Source organism: Eucyclogobius newberryi, unplaced genomic scaffold (assembly GCF_026437365.1).
Source record: "Eucyclogobius newberryi isolate DKJ021-1_F unplaced genomic scaffold, fEucNew1.0.hap1 SCAF_115, whole genome shotgun sequence".
NCBI lineage: Eukaryota > Metazoa > Chordata > Actinopteri > Gobiiformes > Gobiidae > Eucyclogobius > Eucyclogobius newberryi.
In genome coordinates this window covers 85,150-101,982 of record NW_027315741.1, presented here as the reverse complement: position 1 = coordinate 101,982, position 16,833 = coordinate 85,150, and the positions used below count along the sequence as shown (strand labels likewise).

The window sequence follows — 16,833 nt, the reverse complement described above, 5'->3', positions numbered from 1 at the left end:
CAGAAAGCGCCACGAGAGCGACGTGATGACGTAATAGGAAATCTACTAAAACACCGAAGAAGAAGAAGAAGTCTGGACAATAAAGAATAAAGAATAAAGAATACAGAATACAGAATACAGAATACAGAATACAGAATACAGAATAAAGAATACAGAATACAGAATACAGAATAAAGAATACAGAATACAGAATAAAGAATAAAGAATACAGAATACAGAATACAGAATACAGAATACAGAATAAAGAATACAGAATAAAGAATACAGAATACAGAATACAGAATAAAGAATACAGTAGGTGGCAGTAAATGCACCTTTACAGTTTAGCTGCCGACCGCCATTAAGATAAGATAAGATATTCCTTTATTGTCCACACATGGGGAAATTTCATTGTTGCAACGCAGGAAGATACAGAGGCAGATACAGAAGAAAAGAACAGATCACTTATAGGAAGTTTGAAAAACACTTTCAGTAGAAGATCTCTTATAAACAAAAACTATAGACAAAACCTCCCATTTCCCAACAAGGGATGGAGGGGAAAAATAATAAAGATAAAATAAATACCATTGCATGTGATCACGACAGTAATTGCACATGAATATGCGTCACGACAGTAATTGCACATGAATTGCACAGTAATTGCACATGAATCACGACAGTATTGCACATGAAATTTCCCCATGTGGGACAATAAAGGATTATCTTATCTTATGGTTAGGTCAGTATTTCGAGTGTTCAGGACTAACAGTGTTTGTTGTAAAGTCTGACAGCAGCAGAAGGAAAGACCTGTGAAACGTCTCCTTCACACAGCGAGAGTGGATCAGTCTCTCACTGAAGCTGCTCTCCAGAGCGGACAGAGTGTCCTGCAGGGGGCGACACTCATGGTCCAGCATAGATGTGAATCTAGCCAGGACCCTCCTGTCCCCCACCTCCTGCACCGAGTCCAGAGCACAGCCCAGGACGGAGCTTTGTCCAGCTTCTTCCTCTCTCTCTCTGTGATGCTGCTGCTCCAGCAGACCACACCTACAGGAGCTGATGCTACCACAGAGTCAGAGAAGGTCTTCAGGAGTGACAGGGCCACTCCTGAAGACCTTCTCTGACTGGCTCTTCCTGTACAGTCTGTGTTATGAGTCCAGTCCAGTTTGTGGTTCAGATAAATACCAGGTATGTATGAGTCACTCTCTCAATGTCCCGTCCCTGGATGTTCACTGGTGAGGGGGCAGTGGAGTGGCCTCTGCTGAAGTCCACCACCATCTCCTTGGTCTTCCCCGCGTTGATGAGGAGGTGGTTCCGCTGACACCAGTCCACAAAGTCCTGCTCCAGTCCTCTGTACTCCGCATCATCGTCGTCCATGATGAGTCCGATGATGGCAGAGTGGTCAGAGAACAGCTGTCCGTGTCGTGTCTGAGGTCTGCAGTGTAGAGGGTGAAGAGAAAGGGCGCGAGGACAGTGCCCCATTAAAAGTAACACAACAACAAAAAGAATAGTCTAAACAATGAACCGCCATAAAACACCAAAGAAGAAGAATAAATACAATAAATAAAAAAAAAGTAAATTATTAAAGTATAAATAATATAATATAATCTGCAAAGCCAGAATAAAAATACCCAATTCAACCACAAGCAAAATACTATAGAATACATTGTTATCCTTTATATTTTATTTTGAATGTCCCATATTTCTAAAGTGATATATGCCAACTATAAACCTCAATTTTGCTGATTATTAATTATGTTTTTTTGCTCGCTCCGTTCCTTTACAAAGTATCGTCTCCTGAGATTGTCTTATAGGCCAATCTATTTATTTTTTTGTGTCTCAATTCATCTCAATTGTTGGAATTGACTTATTTCTATTTTAATCTCTGTTGTATTTGTTATAACTGTGTATTTCTTATTAGCAACCAGAAAAATCACCCAATCAATAATAAATATGTACTTTCAGCACTTGCATGTCTAACCAACTCTGTTTATGTTCTTCTGGCAGCAAAAAGCTCGGCCAAACGCTTACATTTTAAAAACATCACATTTGAACTTGACCTTTGAGAATTCTCTTGTCAAAAATAAACACTAAAAGGGAAAATAAACACACTTTTCAGTTAAGAAAAATGGAATTTTATCTAAAAATTGTAATGGACATCGAGGTCTGAACCAGGACAAAGATAAATAAATTAAAATGTAGAGTTTATTTGAGGGTTAAAACGGGTCTAAAACTGGACTAAAGCAGGTCTCGAGTCGGAGCCGCAGCAACAACTGTGTTTACATTGAACATATGGGCACATTTTCATCTGGATCGCTCCCATGGGAACAGACTAACCGCTTTGGAAAATGACATAATGTACATTTAATGGAGGGTCGAGAAGCTGCAATCGAGTTACAAACACTCAAGGCCTTTTGTGCCCAGGCCTCAGAAGAAAACACACTCCAGAGTTTAGTAATCCTACACTGACCATCAACATGTAGTGTATGTATATATATATATATATATATATATATATATATATATATATTACATATTACATATTACAGAGGTAATATACAGAGTATTACAGAGGATAAGGCCAAAGAACAGGACTAAAGCAGGTGAAAACTGGACTAAAGACCTGGTCTAGTCCTGGTCAAGTCCTTGTTTAGACACGGTTTTGTCCCAGTTTAGTCATGGTTTAGACCCGGTCTAGTCCTGGTTTAGTCCTGGTTTAGTCCTGGTCCAGTCCTGGTTCAGACCTGGTCTAGTTCTGGTTTAGTCCTGGTTTAGTTCTGGTTCAGACATGGTCTAGTCATGGTCTAGTCCAGGTCTGGTCCAGGTCTAGTCCAGGTCTGGTCCAGGTCTAGTCCAGGTCTGGTCCAGGTCTAGTCCAGGTCTAGACCTGGTTCAGACCTGGTTTAGTCCAGAGTCATTGGTCCTGTTCATACAGTTGATTATTGATCATCTTTTGAACACATTAATTGACACAAAACAATTGACACAGAATTTCACAGGTTTAAATCAAAACTGCCAATGACAACATTTTATTGCTGCAAAATTGAAGGACATTTAATGTTTCAACACATGTTTCCTCTTTTAATGTGTATTTACAAGAGAATTAAACTACTATAGCTACAACAGTATGTACAAATCAGAAGATGAGGGCGTCGATTCACACACAATGTAAACATAACGAGCAGACTCACTCCAGGCTCAACACACATACTTTCACATTAAAGGTGCATCATGTAACATTTCTATACAAGCCACTCTACGGCCTTAAACTTACCGATCATTTATTCAATTACACGCCTCGTTATTGCTCAAAAATACCGCGAACGGGCTCGTCTCTGCAAGATAAAATACACTTAAAGCCAGATGTAAAACGCTCCAGAATGTTACATGAAACAGCTTTAATCATGACACTTTATTTCACCGGGATTAATGAAAAAGCAAAAACAGAAAACATCTGATTCTGTAAAGTGAATATTCCCGTAAAACCCTGGGCACGACTGTAGTTAAAGCAGCACCGTGTAACTTTAAAGCAGCACCGTGTAACTTTCAGCACTGGCACGGAAACGGAAAGTTAAAGCTACACTTCAGAACATTCTCTACGGAGATAAATACGGTTTAAATTAAACTGTGGAATATTGCAGCCAAAGGAACAACATTTCCACTTGTTTTTCAGGGCAAAAAAACGTAAAAAGAAAAAAAAATCATGCTTATTTTAGTCTATTGTTTGGCAAAAAAGTTACAAGGTGGAGCTTTAAAGAAATGACTGAATAACAAATGCATAATATTGGTTTTAAATGCACTAAAGTTTTGCAGACATTTGGTGAATGAAAATACTACAGAGCTGAAACCACCAAATAAATGTTGCAATATGGCGACTGAAGGCTTCTAAATAGAGAATATTCACTCATTAACTGCATAATTGATACAAATCTGAAATAGTTTATTCTTTTGTGACATTTTAATTTGATAATGCCACTGTCTTTGTTAAAAACAGGTCTTGTTTTGTGTTTTAGAGTTTGAAAATATGATTATTTCTTATTATAGTCATTTGATTGTTGCAGCGTGCAAAGGAAACGATCTATTTAACACAATTTAAGTTTAGTTTTTAGAGTTTAAAACATGGAATGCAGCCCAAGCTCACTTTAAAAATCAACAAAAGGTTTCACTCGGCTCACACCAAAGAGCCTGAGGTGGTTTTATTTTGGAAGGCACGGTTCTCGCCCGTTAACCGGCTTAGTATTGTACTCAAATGCGGCGACTGGACAAACGAAAAGGAGAAAAGAGGGCAGTGCTGATCGAGCGTTTGCAGAAAAGTCCAGTTAAAACCGACCGAACCGTGAAAGGGCGTCGGCCTCCAATAAATACAAGCGGTGCAGTTACACGCTCCGTCCACACGGGGTCCGCACCACGCCGACGGCTCAAACGCAGCGCCAATCAGGCCAAAAAACAAAAACTGCGCCTGAGTCTGTTGTAGAAGGGAAAGATTTATAACTGTAATTGATTTTTTCAGCACCTTACAGACTAATCGTCGCACAAAACGTGAATGGAGCATAAAACGAACCACAAAAGAGCAGAAATACCGTGTTTCTTTGGTATTTTTCGTGTCCAGGAGCGTTTGACGGCTCTGCTTTGATATTCCTGAGCGTCGACGTTTGAGAAAAGACTGAAATGTGACGCTATAGTTCATAGTTTAGAGCAGGGGTGGGCAAACTAAGGCCTGCGGGCCACATACGGCCCGTTTGTCTTTTTAATCCGGCCCGCCAAACATGCAAAGTAACATTGAAAAAAATAAAAGATTTTATTTTTTCCCCTTAGGCATCGGTCTGCACTTATCCTTAATAAATATGACGTGAAATGAATTAAATAATAGATTCAATAGTCTATATTTGACAGAAAAGTGATATTTTATTTGATATTTAATGCTACTTGCCTGGATTTTAATATGGCCCTCGGAGGAAAATAATTGCCCCCCCTGTTTTAGAGCCTTAGTTTTTGATTTTCTTTCGATTATAATTCATTTCAGAGCTCGAAGACGCAGTGAGGAAAGTATTTCAACATCCTGCCAAATTCTGCCACTTCTGAAGTGTTCATCGTTGGTGCATTTCCACTGACAGAATCTTAAAAGTAAAGTCTCACCCTCCTTCTCTCAGTCAGAGCAGTGAAGACGGGGCGTGGCCGGGTCTTCCAACATGACAATGACCCGAAGGACACGACTACAGGAAACAGTTTGACCTTTGCAACTGTAAACAAAGGCTTCTGTAGCAAATATCAACATGGATTTTCTCAGGCGTTCAAATACTTCGTTGCAGCAAAAACAAACTCGTTTAAATAAAAAAATCAACAGTGTGATTTCCGTCTCTCACAGTGGAAATGCACTGATGATGAACATTTCAGACCCTTCACACGTGGCAGGGGGTTCAAATACCCTATTTTCCGGACTATACGTCGCACATTTTTTCATAGTTTTGGCCGGGGTGCGACTTATACTCCAGTGCGACTTATATATGCTTTTTTCTTCTCTATTATGAATTTTTTTGACTGGTGTGACTTATACTCCAGAAAATACGGTACTTACTTTCCACTTTCCTCACTGTATGTTGCGTTTTAGTCTCATTTTAGGCCGCGTTTATCCCGTCATTATAGTCCTCATTTATATTCTGAAAGCCAAATATGATCTTTCCGTTTGTACTTTAGGTGGCGGGCATTGTCGTCACCGCCTCGTTCAAGCGTTTGCGTGCGGAGTCCTTGCGCCTCCTGCTGGTCGTCGCCGGCGTATGAGTCCAGGACCCACAATGGCCTTGGACGTGTGGGCGGAGCGTCGTCGTAGCGTCAGTGTCGGCCTCTTCTCCAGCTCTTCTTCTTCTTCCGTTGCTCTTTCGAGGGCCGTCAGGGGTTTACAGTGGTTACATGACGGAGCACTGGTCGGGGCCCCCTGCTGGTCCTCCGGGCAGGTTCAGAGAGTCCATGTCGAAGTTTAGACCCGGAGGCTGAAGGGACAGAGAGGAACAGGAAACATCCAGATGATTGTGCGTCGTGATATTATGCATGGTTTGTTTTGTCATCAGGCTTTAAACGTGCTCTTGAGGCCCCTCGCGTTAAACTAAAACACGTCTGTATCTCTGCTGTTTCCCACGGCAACAGCTGAGTTTTTACACCATCTACTGGCAGCAGAGGGAATTACACAGGTTAATGATGAAAGACTGGAAGGTTTTCTTGGAGGTGCCATGCTTTTGCCAGCATAATAGTAAATGAAGAGGTCACTTACCGCGTCCCCGGCGAGCTCTTTGGGAGGCTGACCAAGCTCCTGAAGCTGCGACAAACAGAGACATGCAATGACTTCACTTTTAATGTTCAGCTGACAATATTTGATTTATTTTATGAATGTTCTTTGCTCTTTGAAGCACTACTTTTTGGAACTACGGCTTCTCAAAATGTCTTCAGCTCTTTTCTCAACAGAGCCAAATGTAAAAACATGTGGAGAAATATATCATTTCATCATATTCAACATTTGTTCAATTCTGTGGCATGAGATCTTCTGTTCCATCTGTATAAATCACTGAAAATATTTAGACAATTTGAATAAATGCAGTTGTCTAATGAAAGAGTGCATGAAGGTATTATAGTACTATGAAGTATAAATAAAATATGGAATCAGAAGTGTAAGCACATCTGTGGGTTAAAGCAGAACTAAGTCACATTTTCAGTGAAAGTCCCTGTGATGGTTAAATGTGTGTTTTCAGGGCTTTTGGCGTGTTCGTCGCCCCCTGCTGTCTCAGAGCAGAAAAGCAGCCTCCTCACAACTCCTGAGAAACTCTGGCTCTTTTTTGATATTTGGAAACGTGAAATCTTGTTGTGTGTGATTATACTGACTTATTATGATAAAGATAATGTGAGAAAAAAATAAAAAAAAAACATTTGTGTCTGTTCTCTGACAGTGTATTTTCACAAGGGAGCAGCAGGGGGAGCTCTATCACAGAGGTACTTAGTTCTTCATGTTGTTTTCTTTAAAGACAAACATGTAAAGTACCGTTTGACCATAAGTATGAACGTAAGAATATCTCAGTATATAACATAAAGTACCTTCTGCATGAGGTCCATGATGGACTCAAACGTTCTCTCTTTATCGGCCGCTCCTTCCTCTCTCTCGAACAGTTTACATATGTCGCCCATGACGACGGCCTGCTGCTCGTAACGCTGGAAATCCTCCGAGCTCAGCGTCGGTTTGTTTGTTTCTAACCACTCGGGATACTGCCAAAGAGAGTCACAAACCCAACACACAATATCATCTTAAAGGATTATGAAGCGCCAATGATGCATATTTAACACAAGACTTAAAGGAGGTTTATAGTTCTGTAGAAGTACACAAAAGTAAACAGCAGGGGGCGCTAGCAGTGCAGCAGCTTTTAGCACAAAATGACAGTGTTCTTATACAAACATGATCCGCCTCGTGACTTGGTGCCTGGGTAACACTTTAGAATAAGGCATTTATACATGTTTAGTTATAAAATAATAAACTCATCATAAACATTAACACCTGTAAATGATTATGAAATGATTAGTTTGTTTGTCAGACGTGTTTAAATATTTATAAATGCTTTGTATCCATGTCTAAAGTGAGTCAGTATTTAGAGCCATTTTGCTCCCGACTTTGCTCTTTTAGTAGTTGAACTGTGTGTGACGGAGCAGCTCTTCTACATTGACATGAATGGGGTCAGTTAGTGAGCGCCCCCTGTAGGCCGACCATCACTGCAGCGTCGTGTTAATGGAAGTAACGCAATAATAACCACAAACTAACAGAACTGTGGAGCTTTATCTGGATCGAGGGCAGAAATATGTTTGATCACAGTGACGTTATTACATCAAAATATAGAATATTACAAAGAAAGTATATTATTTCATTCCATCAACAAACAAAGTCACCACATTTCAAGCCTTATTTTAAAATAATAGTTTAGTTGCAGCCCGAGTGTAATGACAATCTGAACTCTAATCTGAGCAGGAATAATATATAAAAAAAACACTGTATATTGTGTGTATATACATTCACTCAAAGTATTTAATATACGTTTATTTTTATCGTATTTAATTAACCATTTTTTTTATTCACGCCTTCTTACTTTTAAAAATATTTTCCTATTACATTTGTTGTTTCATGTTGCAGCTCATCGCCGCAGACAGTTTGTGAATCTTGATTTTATGGCACTAAACACTTTCTGATTCACGTACAAACACCATGGGGTGCGGGCGTTTCCTGGGCGTTTCCTGGACAGTACAAACCTTGGTGGTGATCTCCTTGAGCGACGGGTACAGCACCTCCTTGGACAGTAGGTTCTGCATGAAGGATTGCATTATGGGAAGTATATTGGCCTCTTCTCCTCCTTCTCCTCCTTCTCCTCCTTCCTCCAGCGCCAAACCCTCCAGCGCCTTCACCAGGTCCTCTCCGGCCAGACCCGATGTCTACAACACACAAGCGCCGTTTGTGAAGGAACACACGCCGTTTGTGAAGGAACACACGCCGTTTGTGAAGGAACACACGCCGTTTGTGAAGGAACACACGCCGTTTGTGAAGGAACACACGCCGTTTGTGAAGGCACACACGCCGTTTGTGAAGGAACACACGCCGTTTGTGAAGGAACACGCGCCGTTTGTGAAGGCGAACGCGCCGTTTGTGAAGGCGAACGCGCCGTTTGTGAAGGAACACGCGCCGTTTGTGAAGGAACACGCGCCGTTTGTGAAGGAACACGCGCCGTTTGTGAAGGAACGCGCCGTTTGTGAAGGAACGCGCCGTTTGGGAATGAACACACGCCGTTGGTGAATGAACACACGCCGTTGGTGAATGAACACACGCCGTTTGTGAATGAACACACACGCCGTTTGTGAAGGAACGCGCCGTTTATGAAGGAACGCGCCGTTTGTGAAGGAACGCGCCGTTTGTGAAGGAACGCGCCGTTTGTGAAGGAACGCGCCGTTTGTGAATGAACGCGCCGTTTGTGAATGAACGCGCCGTTTGTGAATGAACGCGTCGTTTGTGAATGAACGCGCCATTTGTGAATGAATGCGCCGTTTGTGAAGGAACACGCCGTTTATGAATGAATGAACACACGCCGTTTATGAATGAATGAACACACGCCGTTTGTGAAGGAACGCGCAGTTTGTGAATGGACACGCCGTTTGTGAATGGACACGCCGTTTGTGAATGGACGCCGTTTGTGAATGGACACGCCGTTTGTGAATGGACACGCCGTTTGTGAATGAACGCGCCGTTTGTGAAGGAACGTGCCGTTTGTGAAGGAACGCGCCGTTTGTGAAGGAACGCGCCGTTTGTGAAGGAACGCGCCGTTAGTGAATGAACGCGCCGTTTGTGAATGAACGCGCCGTTTGTGAATGAACGCGCCGTTTGTGAATGAACGCGTCGTTTGTGAATGAACGCACCGTTTGTGAAGGAACACGCCGTTTATGAATGAATGAACACACGCCGTTTATGAATGAATGAACACACGCCGTTTGTGAAGGAACGCGCAGTTTGTGAATGGACACGCCGTATGTGAATGGACACGCCGTTTGTGAATGGACACGCCGTTTGTGAATGGACACGCCGTTTGTGAATGAACACGCCGTTTGTGAATGAACACGCCGTTTGTGAATGAACACGCTCTTGACCCGCTCACGACCCGCTCACGAGCCGCTCACCTGGAGGTTGTCTGCGTTCTTGGCCAGTCCTTTGAGAGTGTCTTTGAGACAGGAGGTGAACTCTTGCTGAGAGGCCGTGTCGGTGCCTGTGGTAGACAAAACTACATTTAAAACAGAACTGTGGACTGTACTTTTAAGACTTTGAAAAGCTACTTTCCCCACACGCTTTGCACCCTGCAGTCATTACAACGAGCAGTACACTTTCTTTCTTTCTTTCTTTCCTTCGTTCTTTCTCGTCCTGTCTTTCTTTTGTTCCTTCCTTCTTTGTTTCTCGTTCTTTCTTTCCTTCCTTCTCTCGTTCCTTTCCTAAAATGATGACTAAAGATGCTAGTTTAACATGTATCTGTCCTCTTCACATGGAAATTACCTTATTTTCCGGACTATAAGTTGCACCTTTTTCCATAGGTTTGGCCGGGGTGCGACTTATACTTATATTTATACTTATATACTTATACTCTGGAGCGACTTATATGTGATATTATTTGTTATTTTCACACTTGCAACTGCATTTCATCTTCCAGTGCGACTTATATATGTTTTTTTCTTCTCTATTATGAATTTTTTGGCTGGTGCGACTTATACTCCAGAAAATACGGTATATATAAAAACATAAACATATGGGTCTGTATTTGTTTCAGTGGATGTTGTTTATCTCTTTGATGTTCGTTTCTGGCTGAGCTGCGATTATTTTATGCCCAAAGAGCAGAAATCATTTTGTTTTGTCCTCACTTCAAACTTAAACAGTTTAAAGACTCTAAAACACGTACGAAAAGACGTTTTAGAACAAAGACAGCGGCGTTATTACATCAAAACGTCAAAATACGGACAAACTAGTTCTAATTTTTTATCAATAATACACTTTATCTGTAAATAAATATATGGAAGCTTTCTGTCGACATATTTACACCTTTAATCACCTAAAATAATCTTTAAATGGACAAAAAAAATGTCGGTGTAATCCCTCATTCGTCCAGGCGTGTTCCATAGTAGAAAAAGCTTCAGTTGTAGTCATCTGGACTCAGTTAGAAAAAATAGACGTTTCGACTCTCATCCAAGAGTCATTGTCAATAACAGAATTTAGGTCGAGAACTCCGATATTAATACTGTTCTGTGGTAAGACCCGCCCATTGGGAGGAGCCTTCCTGAAGTAGAAAGAGTTGTTTGTTTCAACAGAAACTCCCCCTTGTATCTCCTCTGATCGTGGATCAGAGGAGAGGACGGGAAACTCCAAATAGAAGTATATAGGAAACCTACACACACGGACCAGTATCTGCTCTTTGGTTCCAACCACCCACTACAGCACAAGCTGGGTGTGATCAGAACCTTACAACACAGAGCTCAAGGTGTGCCCACCAGCTCAGAGGGCAAGAAGAAAGAGGAAAAACATGTCCGAAATGCCCTCTCAGCCTGTGGTTACCCCGCTTGGGCTCTCAACAGAGTGAAGAGAACCAAGAAGCAGGACAAAAGGGAAACTGAACAGAGAAGGAAGGGTGTTTCTATCCCTTATGTCTCTGGCCTGTCGGAAAAACTGCAGAGAATTTTTAGACAACACGAAGTCCCTGTTTATTTTAAACCAGGAAACACTTTAAGACAAAAACTGGTTCACCCTAAGGACAAGTTGCCGACTCAAAAACAGAGCAATGTAGTTTATTCGATCCAATGCAGTGAAGAAAGTTGTAAAGAACGTTACATAGGTGAGACGAAACAGCCTCTACACAAGAGGCTCTATCAGCACAGAAGAAATACTAGTTCAGGACCTCAGAGTGCCGTGCATCTCCATCTTGAAGCCTCTAATCACTCGTTTGAAGACGGTGAGGTGAAGGTTTTAAGCAGGGAGAAAAGATGGTTTGAAAGAGGAGTCAAGGAAGCTATTTTTGTTAAAAAAGAAAGACCTTCTTTAAACAGAAATGGAGGGCTAAGGTTTCATCTTCCTGTTATTTATAATGGGATTCTGAACCCCTGGAAAGGTAAAGGACATTCAGATGCTAATCAGGTACTCAGGGTGGTTGAGCCAGGGTCTCACAAAGACAAAGAGGTTTCTAATAGCCCATTAAGATTCTGAATAGGCTAGCTCGGTAGATACAAGGGGGGAGTTTCTGTTGAAACAAACAACTCTTTTCTTCAGGAAGGCTCCTCCCAATGGGCGGGTCTTACCACAGAACAGTATTAATATCGGAGTTCTCGACCTAAATTCTGTTATTGACAATGACTCTTGGATGAGAGTCGAAACGTCTATTTTTTCAAACTGAGTCCAGATGACTACAACTGAAGCTCTTTCTACTATGGACAAAAAAAATATTTAAATGCCAATTCTTAATGAAGATGAATCCAAAAAAGGAAATCAAATATAACATTTCGGTCAATAATTGCTGCAATAACCGTGACAACGCTCTCGCAAGACGGCGACGGACGCAATAGAAACTCACCGACTTTGCCCGCCGCCTGCGACAGCTTCTGGAAGTGCTCGAGCAGCTCGGGCTCCTGCTGGGCCAGCTCGCTCATGGCCTTCTCCCACTCGTCCCGCGCCTGGCTCGCCATCTCGCCCTCGAAAAGAGTCTCAAACAGCTTAGAGTCTTCAAGAAGCGGAGGCTGCGGAAACAAAGATGCTTTATACACGGGAGGGACATGAAGCGAGAACCTGAACCAGAACAAACTGAACCAGAACTTAAACCAGAACTTAAACCAGAACTTAAACCAGAACTTAAACCAGAACTTAAACCACTCGTAACAGGGTTCAACAGAGTCTCAAACAGCTTAGAGTCTTCAAGAAGCAGAGGCTGTGGAAACACAAAGACGCTTTATGCACGCCGGGGACATGGAGCTCTGCAGCGCTACAGCTGGTCTGAAGTGAGACTAAACCAGGACTAAAGCAGAACTTTAACCAGAAGTTACACCACTCTTAACAGGGTTCAGAGTCTCTACAAGGACTAAGAGTAAGACAAGTCTAAAGTAAAGTATTACACAAACAGGACTAAACCAGACACTTAGCCAAACTAAGGGAGGTATAAACAATGATAAAACCACGATTAAACCAGGTTGAAAAGAGGACTTTTTCAGATCAAGTCCAAACGAGGACTTTTCAGGACTAAACTAAGACAAAGACTCCAAAATACAACCAGAAGAAGTGCAAAATACTGCAGTAAAATGAATGTCAAATCAAGCAAATGACAATGTTTTGGACTTACATTTTCATTTCCCCTTTTCTACGGCGCCTGTGAATCTGGCTTTTAAAACATTCCCATCAATTGAAAGGTAGAAATATCTGGCTAGAACTTGGACTAATGCGGAGGCCTCTGGTTCTTGCTGCTGCGCGTGGGAACAATGGACTTCCACGCGCTTCCACTTCACTGTTACTGCACAGTGAACTACACAGTGAACTGCACGGATACTGCACAGGCAAGCATTTACTTCAATCAATGCTCTGCTCTTTCAAACACCACTTTCATAACTCTATTCATGTTTCAGCCCAGAAAAAACATGTTTTCTTGTTGTTTTTTTCCCTTTTTGACGGCTTTATTGCTCTGAAAATGAGTGGAAATAGTCTTCCTTTGGCTGGAATAATCCACAATGTGTCTTTCTATTTCAACTGAATTATTTGACTTTCCACCTCTAGAAAGTTACATACTGTGCCTTTAATCTAATCAGAAATAAGTATAAATTACTTTTTCAGCTTCAGGAGCGGCCGAGGCAGAAGCGGCTGCAGCTGGAGCTGGAGGAGCTGCTGCTTTGTCGAAGTCGCCCAGCGCACCTGAAAGAAGAAGAAGAAGAAGTAATTTGTAATCATCATTATTATCACTTATTAATATAAATTAAGCTGGACCGAGAATCTGTCGTGTGCCGTTCAACCCTTTATTTGACTTTCAAACACATGTTACACTGCATTATTCACTCACTCCACGCTCTGTGACCATACGATTTGACTGTAGCCACAGCTGCCCTGGGGCGGACTGACAGACGTGAGGCTGAGTACTAACCAGGCCCGACTCAGAGGTCTGATGAGACCGGACAAAGACAAGCAAATCCAAGCTAAAAACAGTTCAAATCTAAGTCTAAAAACAAATCAAATCCAAACTAAAAACAGTTCAAATCGAAGTCTAAAAACAGATCAAATCCAAGCTAAAAACAGTTCAAATCTAAGTCTAAAAACAGTTCAAATCTAAGCTAAAATCAGATAAAATCCAAGCTAAAAACAGTTCAAATCTAAGCTAAAAATTGTTTTGTTTATGACTGAAAGGATTCTATTTGCTCTTCTGTCATGTCTTTGTGATTTTAATGCGTTTTTCCCTGTTGTTTGAAGCACTTTGAATTGCCTTTAGTACAAATAAACTTTTGCGTTTTCAGTAAATAGCATCTGTCACTTCTCTGCTATTATTTCATATATGGAGCATCTTAAATCTGAAGAGAACTGGTGTGAGAACTGCTGAAATGGCTGGATTTGGTGCATAGATATCTACGGGTAATAAACCGGGCCAAACACGAGCTTGAACTGGCAAATATTATAAAAATAAAGAGGGTTTAATCATGAAATAACCAACAGTGAATCTACTGAACTTATACTTCAAAAACATCCCCAACAAAAACAATCTTAGGTCAAAATTCACCAGTGCAGATTTCAACTTGGCATTATTTATTATAGCTTGTGTTTTCAGTCACAAATAAACCTTTATCATTTAAATTTCAAGCTGTATCTTTGACAAACATCAAGTCGACCTTTGCCTCTTTATTCGACCTTTGACCTTCTGGAACATCTGGTCCTGGATCTGCCCTCACTATCTTTAGTTACACACAACAACAAACACACAAGTCCAGTTTACAGCATCAGATCACGTTTACTCTCAAAATAAACAAAGAAAAACACGCAAAAAACGTCCTGATCATTACATTGCACGAGTCAACGAGCAGTTTTACAGAAGGAATGGATCATATTTAACATGTTTTAAGCTCGCGTAACTTAAATTATTATTGTAACGTTGCGTCCACGAGCTGAAAGTGCAAAGTCTGACACAGAAACCACAGAAAACAAACAGAACTGACAACTTTTGGCACGAGTTGACAGCAGGAATCGACGAGTGCACTTGTTAAAGCAGCAAAGAACCGAATGTCCCGAGCGCGAAAAGGCCGCACGGTTCTGCAAAGTGCGCGTCCGAACCGCGCGCGCGTCCAGGCGTCAAACTGCGCCGCGTGTAAAGTAAATATGAGCACGTACTGTCCAGTAATTCGTCCAGTTCTGCATCGTCGTGGCCGGAGGATGACTGTCCTGCTGCCGACGCCATGTTGGATCCGCGGAGAGGTGACGGGCGCGCAGAGGTGACGTCACAGCTGTCAGGGCACAGCGTCGCGGAGAGAAATGCGTCATGTTTAGGTTTGTGTTTTTTTAGCTCCCTCTTCTGGAAATGATGAAAACTACAAGATTCATAATGTTATTATTTTGCCAATTGAACTGTGTTTGACATGTTTTTATGATGTGAATCAGGTCATTATCAGCCTCTGACATTGAAATTGTACAATTATTTCTAGTTCTAGAAATGTGCATTGTATGATGTGGCCCTAACTGTTAATTAGGGCCATATCGTAAAATGCACAGTAGTTTAATTTTTAAAAATGTGGTTGTTTTTATTGCACTGAAGGGTCGTTGTCTCAGACACACGGACGATCAGCACAGGAGCTCCACAGGGCTGTGTACGTTCTCCCCTGCTCTTCTCCCTGTACACAAACTGCTGCACAATATATATAAGTATATACACATATATATGTCCAGAAATGCCAATAAACCTAATAAGTTTCTAAAGAAAAGAGTTTCTTACCCTGATCGGTCGGTGAAGACTCTTGGTTTATGATGCGGCTGCTCACAAACACAGAAAGAAAACTGAAGCAGACTTTTCACGACACCTGAACTCACTCGACTGAACACGACTGAACTCATGGCTATATTTATGATTATTGTCATTATTATTTGCTCTTGCTCTGGTCGTGTTCTTTGTTTTGTGGTTGTTTATATTTCCAAAATTAAAAAGAAAAGAAAAGTGTAGTCTAATGTGTCATAAGGACTTTAAGTGAAGGCAAAAGTGGGCGGGGCGGAATAACTTCAACTTCAACTTTTTAATATATCTTTTTTAGATGGATACATAATTCCATACTGTGGGACAATGAACACAAATCTATTACGTATCTATGGAGACAAGAGGGTAACAAACTCTCACCACCAACATATTTTACTTCCTGTTCTTCCTCGTCTCCGCGGTAACTCCCAAACATAAATATCCTGCTTGGGTTCAGTCCCTTTCATGAGTCAGAGTGCAAATATGAGAGAATTTCAATCTGACTCAGAGGGGCTGGTCCAGGGGTCTCCCCCAAGTGCAGGAGAGACTAATGACAGCGTGTAGTGTGGAGGAGGAAATACAGCTGCTGCAGAGAAGAGAGAGCAATTTCCATCCTCAGGATTTTTATGACAAGGCAAAATACCTTGTATCTGGTTCAAAACGCAATGAAAAATATTAAGCGTAATGTTGTGCCTGGGGTTCCTGTTCAGCCCTTAGTTTCTCTGGTAAACTTCACTGTTTCTGTCAGTAACTTCACTCTTTGTCAGTTAAACCTCACTCTGTCAGTTAAACGTCACTCTCTGTCAGTTAAACACCTCTCTGTCAGTTAAACGTCACTCTCTGTCAGTTAAACTTCACTCTCTGTCAGTTAAACTTCACTCTTTGTAAGTTAAACTTCACTCTTTGTCAGTTAAACCTCACTCTCTGTCAGTTAAACTTCACTCTCTGTCAGTTAAACATCACTCTCTGTCAGTTAAACCTCACTCTCTGTCAGTTAAACCTCACTCTCTGTCAGTTAAACACCTCTCTGTCAGTTAAACGTCACTCTCTGTCAGTTAAACTTCACTCTTTGTCACTCTCTGTCAGTTAAACATCACTCTCTGTCAGTTAAACTTCACTCTGTGTCAGTTAAACTTCACTCTCTGTCAGTTAAACTTCACTCTCTGTCAGTTAAACTTCACTCTCTGTCAGTTAAACCTCACTCTCTGTCAGTTAAACTCCACTCTCTGTCAGTTAAACTTCACTCTCTGTCAGTTAAACTTCACTCTCTGTCAGTTAAACTTCACTCTCTGTCAGTTAAACCTCACTCTCTGTCAGTTAAACTTCACTCTTTGTCAGTTAAACTTCA

At 41.4% G+C, this 16,833-nt stretch overlaps 1 protein-coding gene across 1 annotated transcript; it reads right to left on the bottom strand.

Annotated features, from left to right (window-relative positions):
• Nucleotides 1-5,861: 5,861 nt before the first annotated feature.
• Nucleotides 5,862-14,973, bottom strand: pex19 (peroxisomal biogenesis factor 19). Its single transcript, XM_072440210.1, has 8 exons — nt 14,873-14,973; nt 13,329-13,414; nt 12,093-12,255; nt 9,667-9,752; nt 8,254-8,433; nt 7,057-7,224; nt 6,242-6,286; nt 5,862-5,963 (listed from the first exon to the last, which is right to left on the bottom strand). The coding sequence occupies exons 1-8, from the start codon at nt 14,937-14,939 to the stop codon at nt 5,880-5,882; spliced, it is 879 nt and encodes a 292-aa protein (XP_072296311.1). The 5' UTR covers nt 14,940-14,973; the 3' UTR covers nt 5,862-5,879.
• Nucleotides 14,974-16,833: the final 1,860 nt, after the last annotated feature.

Excerpts from the sequence above, each read along its gene's own strand:
- pex19 (XM_072440210.1), bottom strand. The coding sequence starts at position 14,939 with ATGGCGTCGGCAGCAGGACAGTCATCCTCCGGCCACGACGATGCAGAA. Across the intron at positions 13,415-14,872 it reads ACTGGACGAATTACTGGACA|GTGCGCTGGGCGACTTCGAC; the intron begins GTACGTGCTCAT and ends TTCTTCTTTCAG. Across the intron at positions 8,434-9,666 it reads AGAACGCAGACAACCTCCAG|ACATCGGGTCTGGCCGGAGA; the intron begins GTGAGCGGCTCG and ends TGTGTGTTGTAG.